Below are 27055 nucleotides of genomic sequence, written 5' to 3'. Positions count from 1 at the left end.
TGGATTTATTCTCCCCAACTTCCATCTTCTCAGGTCATTAATTTTCATCTTCTTTCTTAATAAAACTACTTAAAAACTGCAGATGTCTTCTCTACTACGTTTTAGCTTACTTCACACATTTTGACATGTAGTATTTTTAGTGTTCAGTTCTAAATATTTTCTAACTTCTATTATTTCTTATTTAACCTATGAACCGTTTAAAAATATACTTTTAAAATTCCTAAATGTTGTTTTTTAAGTTATCTTTGTGTTATTGATTTTTAAATTAATTGCATTAATATAGTCCATATAATAACACTCCTTGTTTTTGTGAGACTTGCTTCGTGTAGCATATCGTCAGTTTTTATGAGTGTTCTGTATGTTTGTTAAGAATGTGTTTTCTGTTATTGTTGGGTGTGGAGTTCTATATGTGGCCATTAGACTAAGTTTTTTAATTGTGTTTAAACTTTACTAATTTTTGTCTTCTTGGTCTGTTGATTATTGAGAAGTGTCTTAAAATCTCCGAGTGTGTTTTCTCAAACTAAGTATGCATTCCTTAAAAATATAGTTTAGTTTTGCCTGTTGATGAATTTTTATATGAATGCATCTCTTAATACATACCTTTTTGTGTCAGTATTTTTGCTCAGCATTACAATTTTAAGATTCACCCATATTACTTTGTGCTGATGTAATTCAGTTGTTCTCAGAGGGTGCTCTACAGACTCCTAGGGTTTCTTTAAGACCCTTTGATGGGATCCTTGAGGTCAAAACTATTTTCATGATTATCGAAGACTTTATTTGCCCTTTTATTGTTGACGTTGGTACTGATGGTGTAAAAGCAATGGTGAGGAGAACTGCTGACACCTTATCGTGGGTAAAAGCAGTGACCCCAAACTGTACTGGTGGTCATACTAATCCAGTTTCACTCCAGAATGTCCTTGGTAAAGCAGGAGGAATGATTGAATTTATTTCAGCTCTTGAGAACACATCTTTTAATATTCTGTGTGATGAAATGATAAGTATGCATAAAGCGCTTCTGCTGCATATTGAACTAGGATGGTTGCTTTGAAAAAAAGCACGTGTGTAGCTATTTGAGTTGCAAACTAAACTTGCTACTTTTTTTTTTATAGAATACCATGTTTATTTGATAGAATGGCTGATAGATAAGCTATGATTAATTCACACTGGGGTATTTGGCAGACATTTTCTTGAAAATGAACAAAGTGAGCCTGTCATTTTAAAGGAAACAATTGAATGTATTTGTTGACAATGATAAAATTTGAGTTTTCACATGAAAATTAGAATTTGTATCTGCCGCTGTGAACTTGACAGCTTGTCAACACTTAAAACCTTCCTGATGAGATAGATGGCGATATTAATGAATGTGATTTTTTTTTTAATGTCATATAGTGTGAAATGTCATCATTTGGAAGACTTGCACAATTCATTGAACCAGAGTTTTCCAAATGATGTGTACATGATGTTACAAAATCATGCCTGGGTAAAAGATTCATTCATCTGTGCAAGCTTAGCTAATGGATTTGATGTATGTAACAGAGTATGAAAAGTTCATTGACAGGGTGTCAGATGCTACATTGCATCTAATCTTTAAGAAATTCTTACTTGTCGAGTTTTGGTGTAGTATCAAAGAGGAATATCTATAATTACATGAAAATGCTGTTAAACTACTCCTCCCTTTTCCAGTTAAATATCAGTGTAAGGCTAATTTCATGTGTTTCAGTCAAAACAACAATAGACTGAATGCTGAAACAGAGTGTTGAGTGTTTTCTGTTAAGCCAGACAATAAAAGATTTGCGAATATAAAACTGTACCACTCTTCTCACTTTTATTTTGGAAAACAGAAGGTTATTTTTCATAAGAAATGTTATTTATTGTTATTTTTAAATGAATAAATACACATTTAAAAACTATGTATGTACGTATATTTGTATAAAAATATATAAAACGAAAGATCTTTAGGATCTTTAACAATTTCTAAGAGTGGTAAAGGGCCCTGAACTGTAAAAGTTTGAGTATTTTGTTCCTTTTTGTGGAATGTAATGTTCCATTGTAAGATTTTTGACCCAATTTATTTATCCTCTCAACTGTCTTTGGACATTTTTTTTTTCCAGTTTGTGGCTATTATTGTACAAACAGTGCTTCAGTGAACAGTTTCGGACATGTCCTGGGGCACATAAGCATGGCTTTCTATAAGGTATATAACTAGGAGTGGTTTCTGGGTGATATAGGACATGCATATCTTTAACTCATATCTTCAGCTTTTCTAGATAATGCCTAAGTTAGTCAGATTCCAGCAGGAAACAGAAGGCCCTCTAACTAGGTATTCTGTGAATTTAATAAGGGGACGATTTACAAACATGTGAATAGAGTTTAGAAAACAGATGCAGAAATGTTGCAGTATCCCAGCACTAGTGATGGCCGAGAGCCCTGGACCCATCTTCATCTTTAAAGGACCAAAGAGCTGTTACCTCAGCTGGGAGAGCATGCTGTGTGGAGAGGGCTTCCTGGTAGGAATTGTGGCCGCCTTTAGAGGGAAGCGGACAACTAGCAGGGAGGGGCCTGGGGGATAAACATCCTGACTTCATTCTCCCCCCACCCTCAATCTCCTGCTGCCTAACTCAGTTTGAAGCCAGAGGAGAAGGGAATTTGGTGATACATTGATTAGGGTCAGCCTCAGTTCCATTTAGAATTTAATTTTGTGTATGGTATAAGGTAGGGGCAAGGTTAATTTTTCTTTTCCCCAAATGGCTCTTCAGTTGACCCAGTGCCATTTACTGAAACATAGCCCTCTCTCCACTGCTCTGAAGTGCCACCTTTGTTGTAAATCAGATGCTCATAAATGTGTGCTTGACTACCTGTTCTGTTTCATGGGTCTTTGTGCCTATCCTTTGGCTGATACCACATTGTCTTGATTATTACAGCTTTATACTATGGCTTGGTATCCAGTATGTGTTCTCTCATTTGCGTTCTTTAGGATTGTTCTGGTTGTTAGGTCCTTTGCATTTCAGTATAACTTTAGAACCCACTTGTCAGTTTTTCATACACACACACACACACACACACACTCACACACACACAACCTTATTGGAATTTTTATTGGGTTTTTGCTGATTCTATAGATCATTTTGGAGGAGAAATGAGATCTTTATAACATCTAGTTCATTTATTTAGTTCTTAATTTTTCTCAATATGTTTTAGGGTTTTTTTTTGTAGAGGCCGTGTATATCCTTTGTTGGATTTATTTTTAGGTGTTTGATTTTTTTAATGCTATGTAAGTGGTGTTTTAAGTGGTGTTTTAATTTTTATTTTTTTAATAAATCTATTTTATTTATTTATTTTCGGCTGTGTTGGGTCTTCATTGCTGCGCTTGGGCTTTCTCTAGTTGTGTCGAGCAGGGGCTACTCTTCACTGCGGTGTGCGGGCTTCTCATTGCGGTGGCTTCTCTTGTTGCGGAGCAGGGGCTCTAGGCTCGAAGGCTCAGTAGTTGTGGCTCGTGGGCTCTAGAGCGCAGGCTCAGTAGTTGTGGCGCACAAGCTTAGTTGCTCCGCAGCATGTGGGATCTTCCCAGACCAGGGCTGGAACCTGTGTCCCCTGCATTGGCAGGCGGATTCTCTACCACTGTGCCACCAGGGGAGCCCTAAGTGTTGTTTTTAAATTGTTACCATTAGGTAGAAATACAGTTGCCATGTTTTTTTACAGTTAACTTTTGTATATTGACTTTATATTCACCAACCTTACTAAGTTTATTTATTGATTATAATAGTTTAGCTGAAGATTCTTTCAGATGTTGTGTTGAACACACTCATGTTGTCTGCAGATAATGACAGTTTTATTGTTTCCTTTCTAATTCTTGTACATTGCTTTATTGCATTGTCTAAGAAGTTTGATAAATGTTTGTTGAATAGTAGTGGTTATTGGAGGCATCTTTGTATCATTCCTGATGTCAGAGGGAAAGTTTTCAATATTTCACTATTAAGAATGACTTGTTTTGTTTTGAATATTTTTTTATTAGATTCAGGGAAGTTTCCTTCTGTTCCTAGTTTTTATCCTGCATGGATGAATTTTAAAAAATACTGATTGGTTGTTAATTTATCACATGTTTTTCCAGTTTCTGATCAGATGATAGTGTGATTTTCTGGTTATTTTGTTATTGTGGTGAATTATATACTATATTTTTTAGTGTTAAGACTAAACTGGCAAGGACCAAGTATTCTTTTTATGTATTACTGGATTCCTAGATTTTGTTTGCTGATATTTTGTTTAGAGTTTTTGCATCTATATTCATAAATGAGATTGACTTAAAAATTTCCTTTCTTATGATGTCCTTGTCATATTTTGGTATCAAGATTATGCTGGCTTTATAAAATGAATCATGGAATATTTTATCTTTGTATTTTCTCTGGAAGAGTTTGGATAAGATTGATGTTATTTCATTTTACAATAATGATATAGTTTCCTTTGTGGGGAAGTTTTTCTTTCATAGATATAGAGTTTTTCAGATTAAAAATTTTTGGTATCAGTTTTGATGTTGAGTTTTTCTGGAAATTGGTCTATTTCATGTAAATTTTCAAATTTATTGGCATAGTGTTGTTCATAATACCCTCTTTTTTCCTGTAGGATTTGTAGTGATGTTCTCTCTCACCCCTGATACTGATAATCTGCTCTACCCTTTTTAAAATGAGCCTTACCAGAGGTTTATCAATTTTACTAATCTCAATCATATCTTTTAATTACTTGAGCATATTATTGTCCAAGATAATAATACAAGGCAATAAAAGTAGACTCACAGGGAACCCACATATTATCTTGGATTTTAGTCACAACTGTTGCCTTACGTGCCACTTACTGTATATAAGAAATTGTGAAGTTAATTTGAGGCTCTGCATGACATCAAGCTAGTTCTAGAGTTTTGCTCTGAGCAGGCAGTTAGATGAAGGGGATCGAGCACGTGTAGATCAGTCAGGGATTTACATCCTTCCCAACTGGGCTTTGGGCTGGTCTATTTCTGGTATACTCTAAACTCTCAGGGTGTAGCAGTTAGGGTCCTAGCTGAACGCCTGGGGTAATTTACCCTCCTCCGGAGTGGCTTTTTTTTTTTTTTTTTTTTTAAATACCAAGGTCTTTTGTGCTGTTGAATTTCCCATAGTCTGGATTTTGTTGATTGCGTACCTGTGGTGCCTTCTGTAAACTGGTAGTTGGATGCAGCGGCTTGATCTGATTCAGATTCAGGACGCACAGGATGCCAGCTGTCTCTCAGTTTACAATGTTGAGATGGATCAGTGACTCAGTTGGGCTTCGTCAGCCTGATTTGTGCTTTAGGAGTGCCTGCCTTCACCTAAGGGTTTTTTTTTTTTTTTTTAATCAGTCATCAATTTTATACACATCAGTGTATACATGTCAATCCCAATTGCCCAATTCAGCACACCACCATCCCCACCCCACCGCGGTTTTCCCCCCTTGGTGTCCATACGTTTGTTCTCTACATCTGTGTCTCAACCTCTGCTCACCTAAGGGATTTAGTGCCGGTGGTGGGCACTGTCCTGATACATCATTTCGTTAGGAAGCAAAATGGTGATAGTCTAATGTCATCATTCCTTCTGTTATTATTAGCTTGATGAATTTTTTTTTAACTCAATGTGTATTACAGCACCTCCCCGCCCCAACCAGGCACAGACAGTTTTCTTCGAGTTTATTTTTGATTACTGTTCTTTTTACAGAATTTTGACCTTTTTTCCTCCCTAAGGAGCAATGATTAATATTTTAGTTATCCTTTCTTTGCTCTCCATGTTCATCTTTCCTCTATGTATTTTTTAAATTGGTTTTATCTTTGTACCTTCTTTTTCTTTTATTATTTACCTTTGTTTTATCTTTCTTTAAGAGTCCATGTTGTGTTACATTCTGTTGCAGCCATAAATCTGTTCCCTAAAGTTTTCTTTTAGCTTATTTTGTAGAGAATGTCCAGAGGTCATTTCTCTCTCTGAATATTCTGGAAGATGATCTTTTCCTTATTACATAGGGTTGTTTTTTTTTTTTTTAAATACACACGTGAATTTTATCTAGGTGTGGTGTTTGCAAATGGTGTGAGCGACCTATTCTTTCTTCTCTTCCTTTCCTTTTTGGGCGGAGGTCTGATTTCTTGTGAGAGCTGCGGTCGGGGTGTAGATTGGGGTGATGCTCCCAGTTCAATCCCCTGTTCCTAATAAGAGACTGTTGTAGCTGCCCTATTGCACTGATATCTGTACCTGCCTCTGTTTCCTGGTTCCCTAATCCTTCAAAGCTATGAAGTAATAATGTATATGCATATCCCTGTTTTCTTAGACTGAGGCCTGAGCCTAAAGGATGAGTAACATTTCCCAATACTGGATAGGAGATGGGCATTCGGGCAGAGTGATCAGCGTATGTAGAAGCCTGGAGGCATAAAGCAGCACAGACTGTTGGGAAAATGTCAAGGTGGTTTTGGTGCTAGTATTTTTGTATAATAACTGTTACTTGGTGTCTTAAAGCCTTTGCAGACTTCTTCAAGGCTTTGCAGTTCTTCAGAATGTTCTCATGGCTTTAGGATTCCAGTGTTTCCAACTGTTCAGTAGGCATTCATTCTCCTGGGCTCCCTTATTGTAATGAATCTCCTTTTAACGTGCCACAATCTCAATATGTTAAAAGGGGATTCAGTATCTGTCCCCACAAACAATTCCAATGATTTTTCCCGTCCACTCGTTACTTTTCCACCTCTAAAGCTTGACAACCTTGGAGTCATCTTTACCTTGAGTCTTGAATGGTTTTCTCTATTCAGAGTCCTGACTGCTGTTGAATCTCCAGCCCGCTTTCTTCATGGCTCATCCCTGCTCCGTTTTTGTCTTGTTTTTCTCCCCTGCAGGCCTGTTACTGTGCCTGGAGAGATCTCCACCTCCTGCTTCCCACCTCTTGCCCCTTCAGTCTCTTTTCCATATGGCTGCCAGGTTTATGCTGTTTCAGGAATGCCTCTTTCCTTCCATCACTCTTCTCTCCTGAACCTCTGATACCTGATCACCTAGAGTGGACAAAATCTGCCAGTCTGGGCTCTTTTCTCTCACCTTCCACAGAGCAAACTATTGTCAGCTAGACTGCGCTTCACTCTGCCGTGGATATACCCTGCCACCAAGTTTTACATTCTTACTATTTTATTTTATTTTTTTAAATTTTAAAGTATTTATTGATTTGGCTGCTCCAGGTCTTAGTTGCGGCATGCAGGACCTTCGTTGCGGCACGCGGGCTCTAGTTCCCTGACCAGGGATCGAACCTGGGCCCCCTCCATTTGGAGCAACTTAACCACTGGAGCACCAGGGAAGCCCCACATTCTTACTATTTTAATAGGAATTCCTTTATCCCTCCTTTTGACCTAATAGTCTTCAAAAAGAACATCAAAGACCCTCTAGGTCTGGACTTAGTACCTAGTTGTACGGTTTCTGACAAGATGGCCGTGACCTTCAGTGGGGTTTGTCGTGTGTTCCACTGCAGAGTTTCTCTGTTGAAAAGGCTTGTTCATCTTTCTTTTTTTGTACCACTCTCTTTTTAGTGCCTTATATTATGTCTTGTTTGCTTAGTGTATCTTTATTGTCTTCATCCCCTAGAGCGTATAAGAAGTTGCTTAGTATCTTCTGCATGTATTCAAATGCTTAATAATGACATTTACTTTGAACTTAAGGCCTCCAGAGAAACTAACAATACATCGCCCTCCTTCCATGTGACTTGGGGAGGACAAAAGTGGTACAGTACTGGTTCAGTGCAGGAGCCCAACATTTGAGCTAATTTTCAAGATAGAAGCTTAGCTTTTTAAGCACTTCAATTTAGTATTTCCACTTAAACCTCTATTACTGCTCCTCTTTGGCAAGTATAGGACACTGATGATTATTCACCCTTGTTTTTTGATGACTTACTCATATTTGTGAGATTTACTCATCTCTCTAATCTTAGTCCTCAGAAAAGTCCCCAACACATGATAGACACACATGTTGGAAGGATTTCTGATTACAAATGTCATCATTAGGATCTGTTACCATGCCGTACATGCTATGGGATGTTAAACTGAATTGGCGTATTTTAACTTCCTTGGAGGTTTTGGGGTTTTTTGTTTTGTTTTGTTTTGGCAGTCTGTAATTATTTTTCTCTTACAAAAGAAAGTGAAATGCAGAATTTGTAGCTTCATGATAGACTTATTATCTCATTTTTGAAGAAAAAGTGGAGGTTGCATATATAACAATTCATTGAGATGTGTAGTTATGATTTGTCAAATTTCCTGTGTATAAATTAAACTCAATAAAAAATTAAAATGTTGAGATTGCCTCTCCTTAGTTTTCTCACCCTTAATAAAATCTCTGTTTTTATTGTCTCTCGTTGCCTTTCTCTCCTGTGGGTGGCAGAGAGAGGCTGGCCTACTTAGACTAGAGACTCGGTAGAAGGTGCCAGGCTGCTGGGTGGGTGGCCTGAGAGCCAGCCCGGGTTCTTGGAGGTGTGATGCCGGACATGAGAAAGCCAACGGCTTCAGGCCCAGCAGTCACCCAGGGAGGGGCAAGTAATTACTGTGGCCTCAGGCAAACAGGGACGCTCAGTTCAGAAATCAGGCAAACAGCCCAAATCAGTGAGCTCAGGGCAGGGCCCTTGCTTGCCTTTGTCTTATTCCCAAGCGCTGATCTAGGTAGGAAGTGCATTCCACATCCGAGCCTCCGTTGGGAGGGAAGCAAAGATAAAGGAGAACAGCTACTGAGGTGGTTCTGATCACTTAAACTTTTTTTGGCCACCTTTCTTCTTCCAGCATCATTAACTGCAGCGCGCAGAACAGAGTGGGCTGGACAGTGCCTCCTGGTGGCCACTGCCAGGGGTTTCAGCCTTTCTGAACACAGCTTGTTGGTTAGAAGCCCCTCGGTACTTCCTGGGGGGAGCTGAGCACCACTGGTCCTCGGCCTTTTCTAGGATCCTCTTGCCTTTAGATTTAGAATCACCCGAAGTAAAGGGTCTGCCTCCCGGTGCAGCTGAGGTGCCTTCAGCCCCGCCAGGACCAGAGCATCTGGCAGCAATCCTAACCGCTCTTGATTTTCCATAATTCCCAGAGTCAGTTCTCAGAAATCATTCCATGTGAATTAAAAAAACCCCAAAGGCAAAAGTGCTCCTAGTATTAATTCTGAGTAATGATTACCCTACTGATGAGGAAGGTTTTTATCTTCTAGACTAGTGGCTCTTAAAAATTTTTGAGGGCCCCCAAAGAGCTTTTGTTTATATTTCATGATATTTACTGTGTTTAGAAAGTAAAACAAAAATTTTAAATATTTATCAACTCATTTAAAAATAAACCTATAACAAGTTGACATAAATTATTTTTATGAAAAAAACCCCTATATTTTCCAAAGCAAAAAAAATTAGAAGAGTAAAAATGTTTTACACTTAAAAAAAAAAAAACTCTTTAATAATAACCTTTCCAGATAATTGTGGATATTCTCCTTTGATACTGTACCCAAACTTGGCCACCGGTATCTCCTTAAAGATGAGTTGCAACGTGGAATCTGAAACTACCTTAATGAACTTTTCATACCTCGTACACTCATGAGAGAATGAGTGTGAAAAAGCAAATGACATGTTTGAATAATGACCCTGTGAAGCCATGAAGCATATATTATTATTTCCATTTGACAGATGAGGGAATTGAATCTAGGAAGTACCACTTAATAGGCTCTCTGTGGGAGAACTACTTGTGGTTTAGAATTGCCCATTATAGGCGAGATTTAATTTTAGGGATAGATTAATTGTGCAAATGATAAAGGTCCTCTGTTCAAATTACTGTGTGGTTTGTCTCCTGATTGGATCCTGTGGATATATTGCAGTTTGTTTGTTGTTTTTAACACTGTATTTTATTTTTATCTATTCTAGACCTATTCTGGACTCTTCTGTGTAGTCATAAATCCTTACAAGAACCTTCCCATTTACTCTGAGAATATTATTGAAATGTACAGAGGGAAGAAACGTCACGAGATGCCTCCACACATCTATGCCATATCTGAATCTGCTTACAGATGCATGCTTCAAGGTAACTGGAAATGTTAGAATACTACTCAGAATTTCTTAAATGTAATTCGGTTTTTTTTAGAATGTCTTCAATCTTTTCTACAGAGGGCTTTACTTTTTTTTTTTTAAGATTAAAAAGAAAAGTGATAGATGTTTATTGTAGAAAAATTATGAATTCTTAAGATTAGACTAGGCAATATGGCCATTTTCTATAGGCATCCGGTAAGTATGCTTGGTGCTTCATAAATACTTCATGTTAATTTTTCTGTTAAGAAGCATCTAGTTTTTATATATATTTGATCTCTCCACCACAAGCCAGTATAATCAAAGCTGTACTGCATTAGTTTTTAAAACCAACAGGAAGAATAAAAGAAAAGGTGGATGCATCATTGGGGAAAGAAAGATTATAAAATATTTTTTATTTAAATGCATGAAAAAGGACACACCAAAAGTTAAACAGCATGTGTGGAGTTGGTGGATTTCGATTGTTTTCTTTTTGGATCTTGAGTGAAATATAAATTTGAAGAGTCCTTAATTGGAATTATGGCTTCAGACGCAATGATTTATGGAGGAATTTTTTTTGAAAACTAGAATGGAGCAGTTTTGAATGCATTTAACATTATTGTGTAACAAGACTACATTTATTTTTTTTTCCTTTTAAATTTTTTAAAATTTTGATTTTCTTGAAGTATAGTTTGATTTACAACGTTGTGTTAATTTCTGGTGTACAACAAAGTGATTCAGTTTTACATATACGTGTTCTTTTTCTTTTTTTTTTTTCTTTTGGTCACGCCACGTGGCTTGTGGAATCTCAGTTCCCTGACCAGGGGTTGAACCTGGGCCCCGGCAGTGACCCCGGTGGCCCCTAGCTACTAGACCACCAGGGAACTCCCTTATATATTATTTTTCCTATTCTTTTCCCTTATGGTTTATCACAGGATATTGAATATAGTTCTCTGTGTTATACAGTAGGACCTGTCAACAAGACTGCATTTAAACGTGGGACTTCCTAGCACTATGTGAAATCTTCTATAGTAAAACTCTCCCTCTCTCTCCTTTTATTTTTTTAAAAATGAATTCTGTAAAGTAAAATAAAATCTAGGAGGTCTTCAGGAAGCAGAGTATGCTGCATCCACCTGTCATCAAATTCCAGGTCCTGGAAAGGCTGCCTGGGTCCTGGGTCTAAAGGGCAGTGTGAGGGGGTTAATACCCATCTCCTACTCAGGTATCATTTGGATGCTTCTTCCATACCAGGTCCTCGGAGGCAAACAGGAAGTGCTTTAGGACTAGAATAGTGGCACAGATGGGTAAGAAGAGGTTCGGAATCCAAGATGAGCTTAGGCTTAAAAAAGATTCAATTTAATAACCCTTTCTTAGGTTCAGAGCCCAGAATGTTAAGAAATGGCCATGACTGTGATAAACTGCAGTCAGGTGATGGAGAAGGAAAATCTTCAGCGTTTTGTTTTGTGTCTCATTCTGTGTCTCCATTAAGAAGAATGATCTTTACATGCAGGAAAGTATTTGTATGAATGAGCAAACTGCCTCATATGGGAGAAGAAATTGGCCAAAGTACACTCCGCCTCTGATTGAATCCATATTTTCTCTTCTAAACAAATACATTCTCACAACTGAGGTTACCGAACCCCTGTTCTTTGAAGTATTATATAGAACAGGAGTTTCCAGAAGGCTGAGATGGTCTCACATTATATAATTCTAATTTTTAAAAAGAGGAAGAAGCTCCCCTTTATATTAAGCTCAGTAGCTCCCACTCTTGAGCTTACTATACCTGCCAGGAAAGATTCTAGAATCTACTGTTAATAGTCTAGAAACAGCATGAAAATATTCCTCACATTACGTTACACTGAGTAGGAAGGGAAATATAGTAGACAGTGTTATCAGAGAATTAGGACTTCTCCATGGCGTTCCATGATCCCTGTGATCTCCTCGTGGTTGGATGCTGCAAAGTTGTGCCTGAGATGCTGATTAATGATAGAGGTTGGCCAGGCGTCAGGATGTGCACCAAGGGGTTTGTGCCCTTTCCAACATTCTAATCAATATACTTGAAGACATAGGATGCATGCCTGTAAAATTTATAGATGACATGAAACTGGGAGGAAAAAGAAATACATTTGATGAAAAGAAACAGTTTTCAAAAGCTCTTGACAGGTTGAATGGTGACTTGACTCTAGTTAAGAGGGATAAATGTTAATGCCCCACTACTGGGTTTCCAAACCAGCTATATGAATACAGAGTGAGGAAGATGTGGCTTACCAGTAAATGGTATTATTAATATCATCACTAATGCTAGAATGAACCTGTATTGAATATTATTATGTGCCAGGCACTGGGCTAAATGCTTTATGTGTATTATTTAATCCACAACAATCCTATAAAGTAAATAGAATTACTGTCCCTATTTTGCTGAGGCACAAAAAGTTAAATAACTTGACCAAGAAAATGTAAATAGAAGAGGTATGAACGAGGATTCAAAACCAAGGCAACGTGACACATTCTTATCCACAATCATAAACTGCCACGTGGAAGCTAAAAGAATTAGTTGATAGTTTTGATTACGTAATAATTTAAAACAGACAATAAAAAACAAAAAAAACCCACTCTAACCAATTCCACTGTATTTTTTTCTATAAGTAGGGGGCTACCTGTGGATATAGGATACAACACAGTCGGGTGGGACGTCTGCTAGAGCAGTCAGACAACAGTCAACAACTTGCAACTGCTCATGAAGCTCAGACCAGCTACCAATGCTCATCCATCTGGGTGTTCAGTTACAAACGTGAGCAAATAAATAGCTAAACATCAGTGGGCCTACGAAGAGGACCTGTAGCTTGACAGGGGACCATGTGGAGGATTCAGAGCAGATGGTCCTACTGAACAGAGTTTGTTTTTTTAACACAAAAAACAGAAGAGAGCTTAATTTTTTTTTCTTAACTTTAGATTCTAGGGGATATTGCGTCAATAAAATGCAGAGGGACTTCCCTGGTGGTCCAGTGGTTAAGACTCCGTGTTCCCAATGCAGGGAGCATACGTTCGATCCCTGGTTAGGGAATGAAGATCACAACATGCCGCATGGCGCAGCCCCCCCAAAAAAAACAACCAGTGGGACTTAAAAAAAAAAATGCAGAGTGTGCCTGGCACATAGTAGTTGTTCAAGAAATATTCTTTGACTGCATGAATGAAAGTAGAGTTCTTGGACATAAACTTGCTCGCAAAAATCACAAACTCTGAAAGCGTGGGATAGCAGAATTGACATAATTGGACTAAAGCAATGAATTAGAAGACCGACTCAAGGAGTTCTTCCAGAATACACAAGAAAAAGAAATTGATGGAAATTATGACAGAAAGAGTAGGAAACATGGTGTACACTCTGCATATCTGTAGACATGGTATAGACTCTCAGGAGCCATGAGAGAAGTGATATTTTTGAAAAAGTTCACCAGAGCTGAAGAAGGACTTGAGTCTTGAAACTGAGAGGGTTCACTAAGTGCCAGGCAGGAATCTTGAAAGGAGACACATGCCTGGTCTAACACAGCGTGGTGTGGATAGGGCAAGATCAGGTGATCTCGGTGGAGAGGGCGTCAGTGGGCTCAGACTTCTCATTTGCAGTCCTGCGTGTTAGAAACTGAACGCAGCACACTGAGACCTGTGCCCGGTAGGTAATCATGCGAGGGGACCTAAGACTATTAATATTCCAGGCTCCCCCAGCACCCCGTGTGCTCCTCCTCCTCTGCCCCTCCCCGTGGCCGTCCACCCCAGCCAGCTTCCACTCAGTAGCAGCCGACACTGCCACCCACCTTCTGTTGACCTAGACAGATGTAAAGGCAAATTTTGCTGTTAACAGTAGTTGCAGGGGCCCCCGTGCATATCTAAGACCTGAGATTCTACCTTCTTCCTGGAGTCTTAGAATGAAATCCACATCTCCTTGTTCTTTTGTTTCCCGGTCACATCTTCATTTCCGTAATGCTCTCTTTTCATTTCTGCCTTAGGTAACTCCCACTCTGTGATGTGCAAACTTCCCTATGTATTCAATGTCTTCGTCAAGTGTTTTCTTTTCCTCCGGGCTTTAACTGAAACTTGGCTTTCCCCTGAGTGTGGGCCCTCCACTCCGATCCTGTGCTCTAGGAGATGGGGTCAGTGTCCTTACTCTCAGTGCATCTGCTGGGCTATTAATACTCTTTACCCCTTGAAAACACTGCCCCTCCTCTGCCTGCCCCTCATCGCTTGTAGCAGCTTTCTTCTGGGTTCCCCTCCTCCCTCCTCCTCCCCTCCCTCCTTAGTGGGTCTGGCCCCCAACACGGCGTCGTTTCCTCCCTGCCTCAAGCCCTGCCATAACCCTGTGTTACTTCCTAGTTTTTCGTCAACAGCCAGCCCCCGGTCTCTTAATCATCTCTTAATCTTCTTCTCTTCTGACTTATGCTGCTGACACCCTAGACTGTGCCACCTTCTGAAATGATCTTATTTTTCAAATATTTCAGAAATTCTATTGCAAAATCCTTCCGTCCTGGCAGTTCAGTCAGCAAGTCTCCTGACCGTGTTCTTTGACTCCATTTAGATCTCGGGTCCAGACGCTGTTCTCCTTTTTCCCTGTGTATTATCAGTACTGCCTTGACTTTCTTCCTTGTGTAGTTTAGATTTTATAGTCTGTCATTTCAGCGTCTTCTGTCAGTATCCTATGCCCCTTGTCCCTTTGTTCTTTTGTTATACTTATTTGGCAAAATTCTTACCCTGGGTCAGTCAAGATATTTGTCTTTTTTTAAGGCTCTTACTTGGGTTGCTGATGCCTCTGGCATCTTCTCTTCATACAGCTGAACAGATCAATACTCCTGTTAATTTCGTGACCACGAGCCCAGATTCCACGCAGAACACTGCTTGCTAATCCTTCCTTGATTGTCTATTAAGATTATAACCTCACTCTCCCTAATGATTGTCTCAAGCCCCTGCCCACTTCAGCTCCCTAGGTCCCTGCGTCCCCTTCTCCTCCCCAGCTGGTGGCTTCTTCCCCTGATCCATGGAGAAATTAGAAGCCACCAGAGAGGAGCTGCCGCAGCTTCCTGAGCCAGATTTACAAACCGTCCCGTCCTGCGCCCGCTCCCGTGAAGGCAGTCTTCCCAGCTCCTTCACCTCTGGTGCCCGTCCCATCTCTCCTAGGAATCCGTCTCAGGAAGCTCACGGTGTTGACTGTCTTCTGCTTTCCTTTTTAGAGGCTCCCAATGTTAGCATTAAATGTGCTGAAGTTTTCCCCGTTACTTTAAAAAAGAAAATTCTCTCTTCCATCCTCTCCTTCCCTTCACGGCCAGGTTTCTTGAAAGCATCTGCCGGTTGGTGGTAGGAACTTGTGAAAACACTCCTGTTTTCTCAGGGAAAGGTGAAGCAGGGTCTCAGCTGAGAGTGAGGAGGAGGGAGCAGAGATGGGAGATTTAAGAGAGGAACAGTGTGACATAATTCTCTAGAAGACTCAGATAATACATTTATACCATTCACGTTGCATCACATATTTAAAACAACAGCTATTGGAAATACAGGGGAAATGTGACCCACAATTATAGAGGGAGCTTTAATGTGTTTCTCTCAGAATTTGAGATAAGTAGGGAAAAGAAAGAACATAAAGAATGTGATCACAATTTAGCAAGCTTGAATTGGAAAGTGTATATACAATACTACTGCCCGTATATACAATACTACTGCCCATCAAGCAGAAAGAACATTTACAACCTTGGCTTGTAATTTTGATGCTAAGTCACCAATAAAAATCTCAGATCAGGCCACATTCTCTGACCACAGTGCAGTAAGACAAGGTATTAACAGATTTCCACCTGGGTTTGTTTTGTGGGAGTGTTGTTTAATGAGTTCTTCTTACTGTTTTTGCTGTTAGCCATTCATCTATATGGCTTTTTTGGTAAAAGAAGAAATCAAAACTGCTATTACAGATTCTTTAGAAGTTAACCACAACAAAATATCACATGTAAAAAATTTATGGCTTAAGGCAAAAACTGCTTTAAGAAAGAATTCATAGCTATAAATATTTTTATTAGTAAATAAAGATTTACATACAAGCCTTTTACTCACAAGGTAGATAAAAGACTTTATGATAATTTGTTAAACTGTATTGTCTCATGAGCTTTTCTGTGTGTCATTTCACACACACAAAAGAAGTTCTTTAAAAGTACAGCCTGGATGGTAACTTAAGACTTCTTGTGGTGGTCATTTCGCAGTATATACAAATATTGAATCATTGTGTTGTACACCTGAAACTAATATAACGTTACATGTCAGGTATACCTCAATTTTTTAAAAAGTACAACATGAAATGAACCTAAACTAGAGGAAAAACATAAAATTGTTAAGTAAAACTTGAACTAGTTCCACGAAAAGACCATAAAATAGACAAACATTTGGCAAGTGTGACTAAGAGAGAACCACCAGAAAGAATAAAGGTTTTATAACACTATAAACAGAGACAAAATTGACTCAAAATAAGGTGGAAAACTTAGAAAAATGTCAGTGGGAGAAATGGTAAAGATTGTCAGAGATTTTACCTTTATGTCTCAAAGACACAAGGCCCAGACAATTTTAGTGGGGAAGTCTATCAAATCTCAAGGACTAGATAATTCCTGTGTTATCTAAATGGTTTTAGACCATTAAACAATGCAGAATAGTCTGGATAACATCAAGATCAGAAATTGTCAAAGAACTTTGAATGCTTAAATTACTTTTTACTTTTTGTTAAAAAGTAATACGTGAAGATAGTTGAAACAAGCAAAAACACCGTACAGCAAGGCTTACATTATTGAAAAAGAAACAAGAGATACCTGTCCTACCCCTGCCCATTCTGGATTTCCTCTTTAGAGGAAATCATGTTTTAATCTGTTTCTTCTTGTGTGTGTATATATTTCTAAGTAACAGGCTTGTGATATTCTTTTTTTTTTTTTTTTTAACTTCTGGTGTTTTCTATAGACTTCCTATTATGAAAGAAGAGTTTTTAACTGCCTGCCCCCATCTTCCTGATAGAAGTCAAATCAACATTTTTTGGCATTTTAGTATTCAACATTTAAACTATTTCTCCTATGATCACATTTCCTTTCTTACACAATTTGCTGTTTTCCCTGGGGTTAGTAATTTTCCTCTTTTGGGGGAACAGAGTAGTTCTGCAATTACTACATTGATTTGACAGAACTACAAATCTTCTTTCAATACGTAGACATATATCACGTAATTTATCAGTGTCTTTCCTCCCTTGGAGACATACCTCCGGGGACCCTTTATCCTCCAGTCTGTACTTAGTGGTCTTCAGACTTGCCTTCGCCTGCACTCTGGAAATTCCTTGCTTCTTTCTGTGGACTGCTGGATCAAAGGGTATGTGTGTTTTAAGGTTATGTGTGTTTTGTGTGTGTGTGGGTTTTATTTTTGGCCTCGCCTTGCGGCACGTGGGAGCTTAGTTCCCCGACCAGGGATCGAACCCGTGCCCCCTGCAGTGGAAGCACAGAGTCCTAACCACTGGGCCACCAGGGAATTCCTCCTTGCTTCTTTCCGTGGTTGTACTTCTTAATTTATGGATCCCATATGCTGTTATTTTGGATGGAGAATAACCTCCAGTAGCTTCCTGAGAAACACTGGAAATAACCAATTGTTCTACGAGTAAGTAATTACCTAAAAAGATGGCTCACTTATATAGTGGAATCCTGAGCAGCAGTCTTGAAATGACATCTGACACACCAAGGGATGTCCTAGTATAATAAGCACATATACTACCCCTCTCTTGTTTTAAGAATAAGTCTTTTAAGACTAGGATTGATATACATCAGAGTGTGAACCTTTAAAATATAGGTTAAAGGAATCTTTTTGAAAAATGTTGAAACTGGATACAAGTTTCTTACATTAGGAGAAAGAAAAGCAAGGAAAACAGACCATCTTTTAAAAGGAACATCAAGGAAGGCTTCAAAAGGTCAGAAAACAGGTAACACCAAATACAGCAGTAAATAGAAATACTTTTAACCCCCTATAAATAACAGAGCCTAATATAATCATATGCCCCTTACAAGAGAGACATCTCAAAGTAGAAAACTAATAGCAGTGCAGTGATGGGCATTTCCTCGGCCAAATGGGTACAAAAAGGGAGCACCAATTAAAGTCATCTCAAGTCTAAAGTAGACGTCACAGCAGAAACAGGGACAAAGGGCATTATTTTATGCCAGGAAAAGGAATGTTTTATAATGAATTACAGTTGCCTTGAATCTATGTATTGAATCTTATAATGTGGGAATACAGACAGTGGGAGACAGTAACACTCCTTACCCTGAGAAGCTGTCAAATGTAGGAAAACCCTTCTAGTGATTGTGTTAGAGAACTGTTATCTCATTGAAGATACAGGAAAATAAATAAAGACAATATCATAGTGATAAGCGCTATGAAGAAAACTAAGAGGGTACAGGCATCAGAGTGAAAGGGTTAGTGAGGGGATGAAACAGTGATTTCACTGGGTGATAAGTTTAAAGATGTACTTATTCTTTAGCCAAAAATGTATATGGTAGCAGTGAACAAAAATAGGCAGAACTTGAATAAGAAATTGCAGAACTTTTTTAAAGTCTTAAATGTAGAGGCACAGCATGTTGCTGGATGGGAAAACTAAATATATACAATTTTAGTAAGGTATCATTTGCATACAGTAATATTCAGCCTTTTTAGTGCATAGTTTTTTGACCTTTGACAAATGCTTATAGTTGTGTAACTACAATCAAGATATAGAACAGCTCTATCTTCCCCCAAATTTCTACACTCTCCTTATAGTCATTCCCTCCCCTCTAGACCATGGCAACCACTGATTTTTTTTTCCTTTGTCACTATAGTTTCGCCTTTTCCAGAACATCATGTAATCATACACAAGTTAGCCTTTTGAGGGTGGCTTCTTTCACTAACATAGTACATTTGAGCGTCATCCACCAATACTTCACTCCTTTTTAGTTCTGAGTAGTATTCCATTGGATGCATGTTCCACAGTTTATTTATTCACTTACCATTCGAAGGGCATTTAGATAGTTTCCAGTTCTTGGCAGTAAAGACACTAGAAACATTTGTATACAGGTTTTTTTAGTGTAAGTTTTAATTTCATTTGGCTCAATACCTAGGAGTAGGATTGCTCGGTCACATGGTAGGTGTATGTTTAACTTTATAAGAAATTACCAAACTTTTTCCAAGTGGCTGTGCCATTTTTCAACCTTACTAGCAATGGATGAGAGTTCCAGTTCTGCATCCTGTCAGCACTTGGTATTGTCAGTTTTTTATTAAATTGTAGTCTCTCTGATAAGTGTGTAGTGATATTTCATTGTGGTCTTAAATTGCATTTCCCTAGTGACTAATGATATTAAGCATCTTTTGATGTGCTTATGCCACCTGTATGTCTTCCTTGGTGAAGTGTCCAAATCTTTTAACCATTTAAAAAAATTGGGTGGTTTGTTTTCTTATTACTCATTTTTGAGAATTCTTTGTCCTTTTTAGTTACAAGTCCTTTATTGGGTAAGTGATTTGCAATTTTTTCCCACTCAGTCTGTGATCCATCTTGAGTTAATTTTCATGTATGGTGCAAGGTATGGATTGAAGATCATCGTTTTGCATGTGGATATCCAGTTGATCTTGGCACCATTTGTTGAGAAGACAATTTTTTTCTCCAGTGAATTGCCTTTGTCAGGATTCTCAATTCCTTTGATCTGTATGTCTGTCCTTTGGCAGATATCATACGTCTTGGTTACAATAGCCATACAGTAAATCTTGAAATCAAATAGTGTATTTTCCACCATCATTCTTTAAAAGTTATTTTCTCTATTCTAGTTGCTTTGTCTTTCAATATAAATTATAGAAATTAGCTTGTCATTTTCTAAAGTCCCACTCTTCACATTTTGATTGGATTGCATTGACTCTATAGAACAATTAGAGCAGAATTGACAATAGTTTTGAGTCTTCCAATCCATGAACATGGTTTATCTCTCTATTTATGTAGGTCTTTAATTTATTTCATCAGTATTTTATAGTCTTTAGTATATAGATCTTGCACATACTTTGTTAGATTTATATCTAAGTATAACATATCCCTTAGTATAACTAAGCATTTCCTGTTTTTAGTAGTGTTAAATGGAACTTTAAAATTTTTAATTTCCAATTGTTCACTATTAATATATAGAAATATTATTTTTAAAATATATATTGACATATTTTGCAACCTTGCAAAAGTCACTTATTCTGAAAGGTTTTTTGGTAGATTCTTTGGGATTATCTCTATAGACAATTATGTCCTCTACAAATAGAGACATTGTTATTTCCTCCTTTTTTTTTTTTTTTTTTTAATTTTATTTATTTATTTATTTATGGCTGTGTTGGGTCTTCGTTTCTGCGCGAGGGCTTTCTCTAGTTGCGGCAAGTGGGGGCCACTCTTCATCGCGGTGCGCGGGCCTCTTACTATCGCGGCCTCTCTTGTTGCGGAGCACAGGCTCCAGACGCGCAGGCTCAGCAATTGTGGCTCATGGGCCCAGTCGCTCCACGGCATGTGGGATCTTCCCAGACCAGGGCTCGAACCCGTGTCCCCTGCATTGGCAGGCAGACTCTCAACCACTGCGCCACCAGGGAAGCCCTATTTCCTCCTTTTTAAGTCTCTGCTTTTAATTATTTTTCTTCTTTGTGATGTTGAATAGGTGTGAGAACAGACATCCTTGTCTTATTCCTGGTCTCAGGGGGACAGCATTCAGTTTTTCACCATTAAGGATGATGTAAACTGTAGGTGTTTTGTAGATGCCCTTTATCAAGTTGTTGAAGTTCCCTTGTATTCCTAGTTTGCTGAGTTTTTTGTTTTTGTTTTTACTCATGAATGGATGTTGTTTTATTGTATGTCTTTTCTACATCTATTTAAGTTATTGTTTCTTTTTGAGTGAACTTTAGTAGTTTATGTCTTTTAAAGAAATTATCCTATTCATCCTAGTTGTCAAATTTTTTGGCAGAAAGTGGTTCCTAATATTTCCTTATTATCCTTTCAGTATTTCTGGGATCTATAGTGGTTTTCCCTTTCTTATTCCAGATACTGGTAATTTGTGTCTTATACCTGATCATTTTGTCTAGAGATTTATCAATTTCATCGATCTCAAAGAACCAGCATTTGGTCACTTGTTTTTGTTTTTTTTTCCTGTTTCCCATTTCATTGATTTCTGTTCCTTATCATTTTTTCTTCTACTTATTTTGTGTTTAATTTGTGCTTTTCTAGTTTTTTAAGGTAGGAGCTGAGGTGACTGATTTGAAACCTTTTTCACTGTTGAAAATATGATTTAATTCAACATGGATTTATTGAGTACCTCCTTATGTGTTTTTTGAAAGGTGCTTTGGAAAATAACTGAGCTATCAAATGAGTCTCTACTCTTTAGAAGGCTAGTTGCATTTTTGAACATGAAGTTATTTCCCTTAAATGTCACTATAAGGCTGTGTCTGGTTATATTTATAGGTTTTTAGCATATAAAGTTCATTGTAAACTATGAAGTGGAGTTCTATAGACGTTGCTCAGACCAGGAGAATTTGGGGTGTGAGGGTTCATGTTTAGAGTGAATAATACGCAAAAACTTGGTAAAATACTAGTTTTATAGGTGAAGAACCCGAGACCAGCAAGGAATCAATGCCTCATTTATAGATCTGTGGGCAGTTTGTGGCGGGGCTGGAACTAGGACAGAAGATTCCAGTTCCCGGTGTCTTGCCAGTGCCCGGCCTGGCTCCTTGTACTGGGTTCTCTCAGTGGACGGAAGGCTGACTGTTAATTCTGGGAATAAAGGAGCAAGACAGTCTGTGATCTCAGGCAGCACATGCTGGTGGGGCAGGCAGTTGGCGGTATTGTTTGTCTAACTCCAGAATACTGTGGTCAAAAGAAGGAAACAGGGAGGAGCCTGAGGAAGAGGGTCTGGGGAGGCTCCTCAGAGGAGATACAGCTGAGCTGAGCACGAAGGGCAGGTGGAGGTAATCCAAGTGGTCATGGATCCGGGAAGGACATGCCACAGAAAGGAGATGGCACATCACTCCTGGGAAAGTGAACCAATAAAGGGGCAGACATCAACTATGTTGCCCATGGCGGCCAGAAAGAAGGAGAAAACAGTGGTTAGGAGCTATTATTAGGAATTAAAATTAGACTCAAGGGGCCGGGCAGTAATATGCTCTTGCTATAAATCAGTTTATACACAGAGTATATGAATGGATTTGTTTCTTTTAATAATATTATATGAAAAGAGCATGACGTAGTGAAGGAACTCTTCATTTCTCTTTGATGGAGGTTATCTATGCCTGAACTACTGTGAGACCTTCATTGGGCACGTGATGGCTCTTCTGATGGGAAAGCAAGCACAGAGTAGGGAGCGACGGAAATGCTACCTGGGCCGGGCCCTCGTGACCGCAGTTGCTTTTGAGGCAGTGACAGTCTTGGTCGGGAGTGTTGAGGACACAGGCACTGGAGGCAGACAGGCCTGGGTTCTCACCTGCATCCTTGTCCCCCAGTAGCGATGTGACTGGAGGATTAACTTCCTCAAAGAACATTCTCGTCTGTAAAATAGAGATAATGATGCTCATAAGTGATTGGAAGTCATACATCCTACACAGGTGGTTTTGTCCTTGGACTACACGTGGGTTTGCATTTCACCTTTTCAGTTGAAAAATTGAGCTGAATATGAATACTTAAATCATTCATCACTTTAAAATCATGTTAGATATTTTTCATCATACGTCCTTTCGTTATTTTTGGTGTATCTAACATTCTGACTTGAGACAGTGGTTAAACCTCATATAGCTGTTTATCCTCCTTCAATCTTCTCTTCCACTCAGTGTTTGATACTTTTTGGGGTTTTTTCTCCTTTAAGGTCAAATTAATAATGATTCCTCTCTGGTGGTGGGTTTTCTTGAAAGGCAGTGGTTTCCAAACCTGGCCCTGCATCAGAATCACCTGGGGAACCTACTTAAAAAGGGGTTTTCAATCCCTCCCTCTGAAGGTGGAGTTCTGCGGAGTTCAATTTTATAAAACTTCCCAGTCGACTCTGAGGGGCAGCCGGGTTGGAGAGTCCAGGTTGATTAGACATGTACAGTCATCTGAGCCTGGGTTGTTATCTACCCCAGAGAATCTGGCAGTAGAATGATGAACTTGACGGGATTTAGGACTGTATAATATATAATAGGGTTGGGAAGAGTTAACTTGACCTGAGAGCAGCAGAGTTACTAGTATTTTACAGGCTATCACTGCAACTTTATTATTATATCAAATTTTTTAAAAACCAGGCAAATGGTCACTTTCTTTTTTTTTTGTTTGTTTTGTTTTGTTTTGTAGATCGTGAGGACCAGTCAATTCTTTGCACGTAAGTAAATGTTGAACATTCAGACTTCTTTTCGATTCTGTTGGAAAGTAAAAGCCATTATTTTTTTGTGTGGGGGGAGGGGGAAGGGAGAGCAGTCACTTAAGAGTTTGATGTAAACCTTGCAGTTGTTGTTTTAAGACTACAGTATATAAGTTGCTTAAATTTGGTGTTACTCTTTGGTTGTCAAACTGGGCTTTTCACAGATTTCATAACGTTAATCTGTGAAACTTACATCTTTAGTTTGTTTGTCCAAGTGTTGACCTCTTGGACATTTTGGGAATTTACCCGTACCACCCAGGAAGCATTATTATCATGCGCCTGTGTGCTGTGTGTGAAGTGCTGGAGAGTCAGGATAGAACAGAACCCGTGGCAGGAAGCGGTCAGATTTGCACGTTAGGAAGGTCACGCTGGCTACGGTGGGGAGGGTGCACGGGGAAGCGTGAACACGCGAAGACCAGGTGGGAGGCTGTTGAGTTAGCTCCGCGAGGGAGGGAAGTGACTTCAGGTGGAGAGGTGGTGGTGGAGCCAGAGGAAAGTGGGTGGATCTCGGGTGGAGTTTAGTTTAGGAGACAGGCCCAGCGGGACTCGGTGATTTACACGCCCGAGAAAGGGGAGCTCGGAGAGGCTGGAGTTGTGCTAGTTTCAGGATGTAAGGAGTTCGGTGGAGGAACAGGCTCGGGGTGGAAGGCAAGGAGTTTGGGAGGACACTGACTTTGAGGTGCCTGTGGCTCTCCGGAGTGGAGCTGTCACTAGGCCGCTGGCCCCGTGAACGTGGAGTCGGAGCTGTGCCCGGAATGCAGAGCCGGCGGCCTGGGTGACGGCAGCCACGCGGTGAGTGAGGTCGCCTCTGAGTGTGGGATCCCCGGGAGGGGCGACCTTCGAGGGTGGGGGAAGAGGGTGAGACGCCGCAGAGACGCCCAAACCGTGGGCCACAGAATGCGTCCGACGCCCTTGAGAGTGAGTGAAATATACAGAACCACGGGCGTGGGATTTAGCGCTAGAGCAGGAGGCTGGCGGTGGTCGACTGAGGTGCACTGGGGGTGGGGAGGGAGGTCGAAGCCAGATGGCAGCTGAGGAATGACGGGGGCGGGGTGTGTGTGTGTGTGTGTGTGTGTGTGAAAAAGTTTAAAAAAGAATCAAAAAGCCAAGTGTAGGCCTGCTACTTCCCCAGGGCTTGAGAAAGTGAAAATTGCAGCAGTGGATTAGTGGTGAGAAATCGACTTTTGTTGTTTTTGATGGTGAGTTTAATGTGGGAGAGGTTAAATGCTGTAGAGGGAGATGGGGGCAGGGCAGAGAGAACTGAGGGGCGCGGAGGGCACGGGGTGGGCGTCGGGCCGGGACCTGGGGGGACGTGAGGCCTCTAGAGTGACAGGGAGGCTGGGAATTGAGAAAGTTCCCATCTCGTGGCTTCTCCTTCCCATGAAGAGAGACTTTGGTGTTAATAAGGAGGAGGGGAGAAGCAGAAATAGCTGACACTGGTCTCTCTGTTGTGTAAATTTTCTTCCAGCATTGTTTAGCCTCTGAGTTATACGAATCAATATAAATTTATTTATTTTTTTAATAAATTTATTTTATTTATTTTTGGCTGCGTTGGGTCTTCGTTGCTGCACATGGGCTTTCTCTAGTTGTGGCGAGTGGGGGCTACTCTTCGTTGAGGTGCGTGGGCTTCTCATTGCGGTGGCTTCTCTTGTTGAGGAGCACAGGCTCTAGGCGCGCAGGCTCAGTAGTTGTGGCACATGGGCTTAGTTGCTCCGCGGCATGTGGGATCTTCCTGGACCAGGGCTCGAACCCGTGTCCCCTGCATTGGCAGGCGGATTCTCAACCACTGCGCCACCGGGGAAGCCCCTGAATTAGCTTTTCTTAAAAAACAAACCACCCTGACACTTAATGACTTAAAGCAGTTTTCCCAGCAATTGGGTTGGGCTCAGCTGGGCCTTTCTGCTTAGCGGGGCCAGGCTGACCTGTCTCACCTGGGACGGGGGGTGGGGAAGGGGGGAGTTGCTGGCTGGCTGGCTGGCTGGCTGTTGGCCGAGGTGCCTTGCCTGTAGGCCCTTTAATTCTCTAGCAGGCCAGCCCTGGTTTTAACATGGTGACAGGTGCCAAGAGCAGCAGGAGAGCGAGCTCCAGTGCATAAGGGTTGTGCACACTTGCTGCACTTGCTGCCGCCCCATTCCCAAGCCAGATGTGTGGCCAAGGCCAAGGTCAGTGTGTGAAACACTAGCCAAGGGGGTAGGTACAGCAGGATGTGAAACAGTTGGGGCCGTTGCTGTGGACCTTGCCCCACGAGGGTGTTGGAATGGAACCAGATTCAATCCAACAGAAGCTGGGACAGTTTTTGTAAGTGGGTGCAGATGGGCGGTCACTGAAATGAGAGAACTGAGGACATTGGCCAGAGAAACTGTCATGATGGACCCTGCCTGGGATATGGGCAAACGAGGGGGGATTGATAGGGAGGAAGGAGTTGGGTCAGAGAACTAGAGGACAGGTCCTCCTGGGGACACCGGCACAGAAGGAGCAGGAAGAGTAGGCACTGTGGCCGCAGGTGATGAGATGGGAACACCTCGGTGTGGCCACAGGAGTGGGCAGCCGAAGCAGAGAGAGAGCAGGGGGTCATCGGGGTTGAAGGTATCAAGGAGCCAAGGGGCCTGGGTTGGGGGTGTGTCACTCACATGAGGAGAGGAGAGGCTTGACCACACACACACACACACACACACACACACACACACACACACGAGTGATAGTGTGAGGATGGTGGCCTCTAGTGAGCCCTTCAAAAAGCTAAACTATTTCACTTAGAGGAATGTCCTTTATTCCAAGGTAAGACACTTCCCTTTTTTGGGGGGGATAAAAAGTGCTTTCTTTTTTGAAACGGGAATGGAGGTTTTTGTTTGTGTTTAATGATCTTACTAGACAAAATAAATCCAAGTGTCAGAACAACCGTTATGGCTGTATGTGACCTCAGAGAGGCGGGGGTGAGGGGTCGAGGCTTTGTAACACGAGGGTCTGGAAGCGACGTGAGGGAGAGGGAGAAAGATGCCCCTTTCTTCCTGATCATGTGTGTGTGCCGGTGTGTGACGTGGAGCGGGGCCAGCGGAGGAGGGAGTGTTCAGGGAGGACACTGAGAACGTGGGTGCCTTTGCACACTGTGGAATGGGGGGCCCAGAGAGTACGGAGGAAAAGAGGGGGGCGGGAGCAGGAAATAGTGGGGTTTGGGATCAGGAGAAAGAAAACACAATATGAGAGCAGAGGAGCGACATTGGAGGCAGTGAACAAGGCTGGCAGGGGTGTGAGTCTGAAGGCTCCCCTACAGAGTTCATCTCTGCGCCCTGGTGCATTGGGGAAGGGGGTGGGGGGGGACTTGGGCCTTTGGGAGGCAGCAGCCTTGGCTGGTCCTTACTGGCTTCTAGGGGGTTTCTAGCTCAGATGGGCAGCCGTGCAGCCAGGTGAGTTTCTAGACCCTCATCCTTGTCACAATCCCTCGGGACTTCTTAAAGAATCAGTGAACCTTCCGGGCACAGGGGACAGCGGGTGAGAAATGATGTCAGGCAATTCCAGGTAATTTGGTCTTGCGTGGAGCCCAGGGTGTGAAGTAGGGAATAAATGCCAGTTTAAACTCAACATGCCTAAAAATTAACCTTTATTCCTAC

General features: G+C 40.7%; 1 protein-coding gene across 8 annotated transcripts in view; it reads left to right on the top strand.

Moving 5' to 3' along the window:
• Positions 1-27055, top strand: part of MYH10 (myosin heavy chain 10) — a 137994-nt gene that overhangs the window by 10770 nt on the left and 100169 nt on the right. For all 8 annotated transcript variants that reach the window (XR_014238589.1, XR_014238590.1, XM_082372885.1 and 5 more), the window contains exons 3-4: positions 9898-10054; positions 23381-23408. Coding sequence is in view for 6 of the 8 variants with exons in the window: in XM_082372885.1 (XP_082229011.1) it covers positions 9898-10054; positions 23381-23408 (185 nt within the window). In the remaining 2 variants the exon portion in view is untranslated. The remainder of the gene's footprint in view (positions 1-9897; positions 10055-23380; positions 23409-27055) is intronic.

This window comes from Balaenoptera borealis (genome assembly GCF_965194805.1).
Source record: "Balaenoptera borealis genome assembly, chromosome: 20".
NCBI lineage: Eukaryota > Metazoa > Chordata > Mammalia > Artiodactyla > Balaenopteridae > Balaenoptera > Balaenoptera borealis.
Note: the sequence above shows the minus strand (reverse complement) of the source record. Positions and strands in the feature narration are given on the sequence as shown.